Genomic DNA, 9,314 nt, shown 5'->3' with positions numbered 1-9,314 from the left:
CACACACACACAAAGACACACAAGATTGCGGCTGGAGTAGGTAAAACAGTGTGTGCTTTGGAGAGTTTTCTAAAATTATCAGGAGAAACATCTCTCCTGCACATGTGTCTGTGCTCATGTGTTGAAGTGTTTGCTTTGCAGGAATATTGGCCTTATGATGAATATTGGCTGGAATCACACCAGACTTTCTCTACTCTCTCCGTCCTATCACTCTAGTTTCCTTATTTTCTCTCTTTGATTTGTTGCTGGCCTAGTTGATACAGCAATCAGATAAAAGCAAAGAAAACAGCCTCCTCTCTCTCTCTCTCTCTTCATCTGCTCTCTCCTTTACATTTCTCAGGCAAATGCTAAATAGCCGTGCTGTGCTGCTTTACAGAGCTCACAAAGAAGAACAGAACAATATCAAGCATTATTCTGCCCCCTCTTTTGTCGCCATGAATCCATTCTGAAGTGTCTATTAAAGGAGTCGTGGCCTTTTTGTCGCCTCTGTGCCAGACTACACAAGAGGGGGGGAGAAAAAAGAGGGAGAGAGGGAAAAAAGGAAAAAGAGCAATGCATAATCTCCAATGTATGACAGATAAAGGGAGTGAATATCGCCATCTTTCCGCTCTGCTCTCCACATCTCCTAATCGCTTTTCCGACGTTTCAATCTGCCAAGGCCCTAATGAAAATATGATGAGGCGGATCTATGGTCCTCAGGGACGGATGGAGGGATGGGAGAGGAGGGGAGGTGAGGGGAGGGATGGAACGAGGGATGGCTGCAGAGGGAGGATGAAGGGAGAGAAAATACACTCTGTCCTTATTTCTGGGCTCCGTCGGGGATACATAGTTCTTGGAGCTTTCTATTTAGATGTTGCTGCTGCCGGAGTGTGTCTCTCTCTTCTTTTTCATTCTCTCTCTTTATCTCTGCCATCCTCATTTTCCTTCTGTATGTGTGTGTCACCAGGATAAATGTGTTTATTTTTTTGTTTATATCCTCTTTTTCTCATTTGAACTCCCACAGGCTGACTCCCGCCTTCTGCCTTCCAAGAAATATGTAACTTCTTCTTAATCATTCTAATGCTCCCTGTTTTACCCCCACTTTTTTTTCTGTCTGTGCTCGCCTGTCTCTTTTGTAAATCCTGCAGCTGTGTAAAAAAAGTGTATTTGTGTTTTCTTGCTGCACAGGATTCAAAGGCTTTAAAAAAAAAAATCCCTTTGTCTGTTTCCTTCTCTGTCAGATGGCGACGATGACCCAGCAGGGCTGTCCTGGGTGCCTTCCTCGCCCTCCAGTAAAGATGTGGCATCGCCCTCACAGATGCCCGATGGCTGCTGTGACCTCGGCATGGCCACCGGCGGCGAGGAGGAAGGAGGCGCTGGTCTGCCGTACCCCTGCCAGTTCTGTGACAAGTCCTTCAGGTATTAAAACTCACACGTTTGGTTCCCCTGGAATGCTACAGGTGATATCTCAGTGCCCTGACACACACAACACAGCAACAGACAATAAGACTAATGTCATATTTGGTGGTTTAGTTGCATCCTCATATCATGAATATCAATGTGTACATGAGTAAACAGTATCCTCAATATTACCATGGTAACATGGACCACTAAGGCAAACAGCGAGAGGAATGAGGTGAATACATTTCTCGCTAACCTCTCCAGGGACTAACTCAAGACCCACTTTAAGAACAGCTGTCATATACACCATGAAGTCATCATCAAAATCCTGATGAAAAAAGAAATGATATCTTTTACTTAGCTAGTTCTCTCTGGTTCCTCCCTTATTGCTGAGTAGATGTATGCAGTCATATTAAAAATAGTTTAGATTTTAGTTTAAAGGTACCCAAGCAGTAAAAACCAGCAGTCACTATAATCTTAAATGATTTCACTATATTTACTGCTTAAATGTATGTTTAGTATGGCTGTTTTATTTTGTTAAGCTCTGAAAAATGCCATTCAAATTACTCTAACTGAGCCTTTGAGAATGACTTTTCATCGTCCATCTCCTCCTGATCCTCCTCAGCCGTCTGAGCTACCTGAAGCGCCATGAGCAGATCCACAGCGACAAGCTGCCTTTCAAGTGTACCTTCTGCAGCCGCCTGTTTAAACACAAGAGGAGCAGAGACCGCCACGTCAAACTCCACACAGGTAGATAATACAATACATCCTGGATTTATGTCTTCCAGGCCTGCTAAGTATGCATTGGCATATTATGACCTGATGGGTAGCAGATCCACAATGATTGTATAAACCTGCAATTTTTCGTTATTCAAGAAGTAAATGAGGGAAAACACCAGAATCAGACTTGAGTTAGGAGATTTACCCTCAGCAGTGGCAACACGTGTTCTGGCTGTCAGTGTTTTGAGGTTTCTTTATGAAGAAATGATCTCTCATAAATCTATTAATTGATACAGGAGATAAGAAGTATAGTTGTCAGGAGTGTGAAGCTGCATTCTCCCGCTCTGATCACCTGAAGATCCATCTGAAAACACACAGGTAACTGCTTCTGAGCCTATTGTCGTGAAATCTGTACTCGATGTTAATTGACATGTTCATCCGGTGTTTCATTTATCTCATCTGATTTAGATCTTTAAAAACAATTGATTAACAGGATTCTGATTCATTGTTTTATTCACACCTCCAGCTCCAGCAAACCGTTTAAGTGCAGTGTGTGTAAGCGTGGCTTCTCCTCCACCTCATCACTGCAGAGCCACATGCAGGTAAACATGTGTTTTCATTTTAAAAGAAGGAGGTCCTAGCTCATCGTCATCTTATTTTGTTTTACAACACATGCTTCTTTAAATCCTGACCACTTTCTGACTCTGGCAGGCTCACCGCAAGAACCGAGAGCACCTTGCACTGAGGAGTGAGAGGGATGGGGGAAAGAAGGGAGTTGGAGGAGACGGTGACCTGGAGCAGGACCTGTATATGTGTGATTACTGCGAGGAGACGTTCAGCCACACGGACGAGCTAGAGAAACATGTCCTGACCAGACACCCGCAGCTGTCTGACCGAGCCGACTTGCAATGCATCCACTGTCCTGAGATCTTTCTAGACGAGGCCTCTCTCCTCACGCATATTGAAACTCAGCATGCCAACCGCAAGCACAAGTACTGCAGAGCTTTACATTTGCAAGCCACTGATCTTCATTAATGTGGAATGCTGGAATGCAACTTGCATTTTACTGGTCTTTTTCTCTTTTCTCCCCAGATGTCCTGTGTGCTCAGAACAGTTCCCATCAGTGGAGGATGTCTACTGCCACCTAGACAGCCATCGCCAGCCTGACTCCTCCAATCACAGCGCCGCCAGTCCTGACCCTGCGCTGGGCAGTGTGGCCTCAATGAGCTCGGCTACTCCCGACTCTAGCGCCAGCCTGGAGAGAGGCTCCACGCCGGACTCTACTCTAAAGCCCAGCCAGGGCATCGAACGAGGCCGCAGAAGGGGCACCGACACTGTGGAAGAGATTGCGATCAGCCTGGGTCATCAAGGCGGAGGTATGGAGTAGTCGCTTATCTAGAGTATGAGTAGAGTATGAGTCCAGTAACATCACTTGATCTGATAGCCAACACTTGGTTTGAAAGCTTAATGTCACAGTGTGTGTGTCTACCTCTACAGGTGGTGGAGGGAACTGGGGCAAAGTGACATACTCTTGCCCTTACTGCTCGAAGAGAGACTTCCACAGCCTGGCGGTGTTGGAGATCCACTTAAAGACCATCCATGCGGATAAGCCGCAGCAGAACCATACATGTCATCTCTGCCTGGACACTCTGCCAACGCTCTACAACCTCAACGAACATGTGCGCAAAGCTCACCGTGGCAGTGGAGGAACCATAGGCGCAGCAGCAGCTTTCCCCCTGCTGCAGTTCACTAATGTTACAGCATTCCACTGTAACTACTGCCCAGACATGTTTGGAGACATCAACTCTCTGCAAGAACACATCAGAGTGTCACACTGCCTTCCTGGCGGGATTGTGGCGGGGTCCACCACATTAGGTGTGTTGTTGAAGAAAGCTACCCTTCCCAGGGTTTCTTTTGTGTTTGTATTGTGTATCATCACAGTAATTTATTCTACTTCATTTCTCCATCCTAGAAGGGAACCATGCCTTCTTCTGCAACCAGTGCTCCATGGGATTCTTGACGGAGTCTTCGTTGACAGAACACATTCAGCAGACGCACTGCACCTCCGCCGGAGGGGGCTCGGCTGCATCTGGAGGAGGGGTGGCCAAACTGGAGTCTCCTGTACTACAGGCTGCATCTCAGTCCTTCATGGAGGTGAGGATCAAGAATTAGTCAATGACAGCCTTTTAATCAGAGCTGATAAGAACTGGATGTAGCTTGTCTGTCTTTGCACGTGTCAAAGCTGTTATTAATCAGTGGTTGAGCTGATGAGCAGCAAGCTGGTTCCTATTAAATTTGATTTCCTGTACTTTGTCATGAGCCCAATGGGGCGTTAAATAAAGCATATTGCTTAATTCTGATTAAGATCCTTGACAATTGTACATATTATGTAGTTACTGCAGGTGACTGTTGGTCTGGTCTGGAGTTTAATCAAACAAAATTTTGTATTTCTTAGTTTTCAGGTGCTGGGCAACAAATACATCAAAAAGGCAATTGTCCACCCACTGCTTTCTTGTTCCCATACATTATTTCCTGAGTACATTACTGACAAAATTGTGACCTCAGATTATTTTAATATAATAATATTATACAAGGGCTTTAAAAGACACTTTGTAATGTTTTCAATCTCCTAATAATTAATTCATAATCAATTTATTATGTCTGAACTGAAAGTTATGGTGCTGACTTTAGTTTATGACCTATGCTTGTGTCTGTCTCTCTCTACATCTCTCCTTCTGTCCTATCTCCAATAGCTAAATAACAGTATTTGTTGATGTACAATGATCTTTAAAAAAAGTAAAGAGTTATTGTCCATGTACAGGTTTACTCCTGCCCTTACTGCACCAATTCTCCTATCTTCGGCTCACTCCTCAAGCTCACCAAGCACATAAAGGAGAACCACAAGAACATCCCGTTGGCCAACAACAAACGGCAGGCAAAGGTTGCCGACCTAAGCCCCGCCTCCTCTGATGTAGAGATCTCCTCCCCGAAACGCCACAGACTGGGAGGGGAATCCACCCCTTCCATGGGGAGCAATGGGGACTACCCGTGCAACCAGTGTGACCTGCGATTCGCCAGCTTTGAGGGTTTCCAGACCCACCTAAAGTCACATCTGGAGATGCTGCTGAGGCGCCAGTCCTGCCCCCAGTGCAACAAGGAGGACTTTGAATCCCAGGAGGCATTGCTTCAACACCTGACAGTGCACTACACCACCACGTCCACCCAGTATGTGTGTGAGAGCTGCGATAAGCAGTTCTCCTCGGTAGATGATCTGCAGAAACACCTGCTGGACATGCACACATTTGTCCTGTACCACTGCACTCTCTGCCAGGAGGTCTTTGACTCCAAGGTCTCCATACAGGTGAATGAGACTTTGTTTGGGTGTTTTTTAATTTTTACAAAGAATACATTAGTGAAACAACCATAGTATGAACCCTCTTGGATTGCTTCTTCCTTTTAACTTTCTTTTTCCATTCAGGTGCATTTGGCGGTGAAGCATAGCAATGAGAAGAAGCTGTTTCGCTGCACAGCCTGTGCCTGGGACTTCAGGAAGGAGACGGATCTTCAGCTCCATGTTAAGCATAACCACCTGGGCCAGAGGTCAGGCCTCCCAGGAGGGCTCGGAGCAGGTACAGCACATGTTTCCTGGGTTTATGAGGGTTTAATTAGAGACCCAAAGTAGACCCAAGATCTCAAAGAAATGTATAATGATCATGGTGTTGATAGTAAAATAGAAAAGAATATAATAAAGAACAAAGACAACCAACGAAAAAACAGAAATACAGACTAGAAAATAAAGATTGGAGTAGGAACAGTACTTTGGTCTCCCGTTAGTAGGTTTGCTAGAGCTTGAATCTTCACATCTCAACCTGTCTTCTGTCTCTCAGGACTCAAGCCCCGGAAGTGCATCTTCTGTGGAGAGACGTTTGGAACAGAGGTGGAGCTCCAGTGCCACATCACCACGCACAGCAAGAAGTTCACATGTCGCTTCTGCGGCAAAGCTTTCCACGCCATCTCACTGCTGGAGAGACACCTGAGGGAGAAGCACTGCGTGTTCGATGGCGGCAACATCACTGGCAACGGAGGGGGTACAGGGAGCAGCGGGAGTCAGAACGGGACGCCCAATGGGCTCGGGCAGTCCTCCAAGCGAGGAGGAGGAGGAAGTGGTGGCAACGGAGGTGCAGGAGTCGTCGAAAGAGCAACTGTGGCGGCTGCTGAACAGGCCGACCTGCAGAACATGTTGTTGAAGAGCGGGGGAGGAGCCGGCCAGGGAGGAGACACTGCCAACAGCCATGAGGCTAGTGGGGGTGAGGAGGAGCTGGACAACTCGGAGCCCATGTATGCCTGTGATATCTGCGGAGCGGCCTACACCATGGAGTCGCTTCTGCAGAACCACCGGCTGCGTGACCACAACATCCGACCGGGAGAAGACGACGCCTGTAAGATTAATTTTAATTCATGAACTGCTTGTTTTGAAGGTTTTTTTTAAATTTTAATATTTATTATATGTTATATAATTATATATTTGAAGTCAGTGGCTTATCATAATGTAATTTCCTAAAGGAGTCCAGTTAAAATGTAGTTGTAATTATAGTCGGAACAATATATTTTTTTGCTTTTTCATATTTGTAATGTGAAGCAATGGATTGTGCCCAAGACAAATTTCCCCTCAGGGACAAAGTTTACTCTGCTCTATCTATGATGATGAAAGTACTTTTATATACCAGGTTCTCGAAAGAAGAAGGCAGACTTCATCAAGGGGAACCACAAGTGCAATGTGTGCTCCAGAACATTCTTCTCTGAGAATGGACTTCGTGAGCACGCTCAGACGCATCGCGGCCCTGCCAAACACTACATGTGTCCCATATGTGGCGAGCGTTTCCCCTCTCTGCTAACCCTCACTGAACACAAGGTACCGTTACATTTACTGCCTTCCAGCCTGTGTTTATATACAGACGGGTGGCGAATTAAAGGAAAATGAATGAACGAGTGGAGAAACATGAAAACTGCGGATGCTTTCATACAGGAAACGAGAGGTCATTGAATCGTTTGATGAGAATAAAACTGATGTGAATCAACTGAACACCTATGGGAGAATGGAGATCCAGATGCCAGGAGATTTGTGTTGCTTTTTCCTTTAAATTGCCACCCATCTGTGTATATGTGTGTACATGTGTCTCTTTTGAGGTATCTATGTCATTTGGAGGTTTATATGTAAGGAACAAACACAGTCAGTGGATACCCTCACAGGTATAACAACACAGCCGTCTGTGCAGATGCATGTTTTACTTTTCTCTTGTGTTACTTTCTGTCTGTGTACCTGCCTTTTGATCCTGAAACTTCTTTATCTGCTTTGAATTTAGACTTAAGAAAATGTTAAATTGTCCTTGGAGAGGCAATTTGTGCTGCAACACACTGCAGTAAAAATGTTTGCAATTACAGTCAGATATTCTAACATGAATATTTTTAGATGTTCATATTTATATTAAAGACTGTGATATATCTGGTCCTTTTATTTAGACCTTTTGATTCTTTTTTATTTTTTACGATTTAATTAATTATAAAGGGTGTTCATGCACAACCATATTGATTATGATGAATAATTTTGTTAGACCGTCATTGACCTTGGTGTTGGTAGATGAACTGAACCTGCAACGCTACAGTTAAAGTTTAACAACACTGAAAGAACTGCATCTTGTTTTCAAAAATTTCAAAAAGAACGGAGAACGGTGAAAACATACTGCACATGCACTAGTTGCACTGTATTTTTACCAGAGATTGTGTATATGCCTCTATCCTGTGATAAAAGCCTGGTAGTATTGCTGTGTCATTATGCTCATGCTGTCTCTGTATGTTCCCTCTCTGCAGGTGACCCATAGTAAGAGCTTGGACACAGGAACTTGTCGAATCTGTAAGATGCCTCTTCAGAGCGAGGAGGAGTTCATAGAGCATTGCCAGATGCACCCTGACCTCCGCAACTCCCTCACCGGCTTCCGCTGCGTCGTCTGCATGCAGACCGTCACCTCCACCCTGGAGCTGAAGATCCACGGCACCTTCCACATGCAGAAGCTTTCCACCGGTTCTGGACTTGGAGGAGCTGGAGTGGGAGGTGGGAATGGAGTAGGAGGAGGAGGGAACGGCTCAGCCTCTTCATCCCCTAACGGGCAGCTGCAGCAGCATAAGCTGTATAAATGCGCCTTCTGCCTAAAGGAGTTCAAGAACAAAGGGGAGCTGGTGAAGCTGGATGTCAACGGCCTGCCTTATGGACTCTGTGCTGGCTGCATGAACAGGTTGGTAGCCGTCCTTTAAACCCTGTGGATAAGGGTGTGTGCTAATATAGACATACTTTAAACAGTAGCACATCGGTATACTACAGAAGTTTAGTAGTACTCTGATAACTTAAAGAACCCCTCCAGACAAATTGTCTACCTAAGGAAAAAAGTAAAGGTATATTTTAGACACCAACTTTGAAACATTTTAGGGAAGAGCGTCTCTTGATATGTGACGTGAGCACAGTGATTTTAGCCATCCATCCAATCCTGCATCCACCAGAAGGTGAACACACATTTTCAAAATCAACCTTTGTGTCTTTAACATACAGTATAGCAACACAGATTGACATGAAAACACTTTTTTATTATTTTTGTTTAGCAACAGTTTTGAAATCAACTAAAACAAATCAACTGCTCAATCAAATCAGGGGCACGAACGGCCAGAGCCCCAGCCAGGGAGGAGCTGTCACGCCAGGGGACACGCAGGGAGAGAAGGCCATGGTCGGGCTGAGGTGTCCAGAGTGCGGGGTGAAGTTCGAGAGCCTTGAGGACTTGGAGAGTCATGTCCAAACAGATCACCCCGAGGTCAGCCCTGAAACCAGTGCAGCAGGAAAGAAGGCAGAGGCTTCACCTGCACCTAAGGTGAGACAGAATAGGCTGAGATAAGATGGAGAGATAACTGCTTTTAAGAACTGGTTCTGGTTTCTACAACTTCTCAAACAAAGTTGTCTGCATTGTTTTTTTTTTACTAATGTGAAGAAGTTTGGTGTTATGGCCAGTGCTGTCTCTGAAATTCATGTTAATAAGAAAAACAGCATTTAACAGATGGAGACATTTTCAGGAGTGCAGAACTCAAAAATCCTGCTGAACTGTACGTTTGCATGAGTCGTGTGTGTGTGTGTGTGTGTGTGTGTGTGTGTGTGTGTGTGTTGGTGCGTGCTG

General features: G+C 45.1%; 1 protein-coding gene across 1 annotated transcript in view; it reads left to right on the top strand.

The window, feature by feature from the left end:
- The window catches only part of znf423 (zinc finger protein 423), a gene marked incomplete in the record, with an annotated part of 130,597 nt that overhangs the window by 67,330 nt on the left and 53,953 nt on the right, over positions 1-9,314 (top strand). Inside the window, 14 exon segments of the mRNA XM_035665099.1 lie at positions 1,221-1,398; positions 2,006-2,130; positions 2,397-2,478; positions 2,627-2,702; positions 2,812-3,092; positions 3,193-3,476; positions 3,598-3,975; positions 4,073-4,254; positions 4,922-5,461; positions 5,579-5,729; positions 5,988-6,539; positions 6,828-7,012; positions 7,969-8,390; positions 8,801-9,014. Of these exon segments, the coding sequence (XP_035520992.1) occupies positions 1,221-1,398; positions 2,006-2,130; positions 2,397-2,478; positions 2,627-2,702; positions 2,812-3,092; positions 3,193-3,476; positions 3,598-3,975; positions 4,073-4,254; positions 4,922-5,461; positions 5,579-5,729; positions 5,988-6,539; positions 6,828-7,012; positions 7,969-8,390; positions 8,801-9,014 (3,650 nt within the window).

The sequence above is a fragment of the Morone saxatilis genome, unplaced genomic scaffold (genome assembly GCF_004916995.1).
Source record: "Morone saxatilis isolate NCDOM2014 unplaced genomic scaffold, NCSU_SB_2.0 Contig2, whole genome shotgun sequence".
Lineage (NCBI taxonomy): Eukaryota > Metazoa > Chordata > Actinopteri > Moronidae > Morone > Morone saxatilis.
The sequence above is the reverse complement of the archived record's forward strand: the minus strand, read 5'-3'. Positions and strand labels throughout refer to the sequence as shown.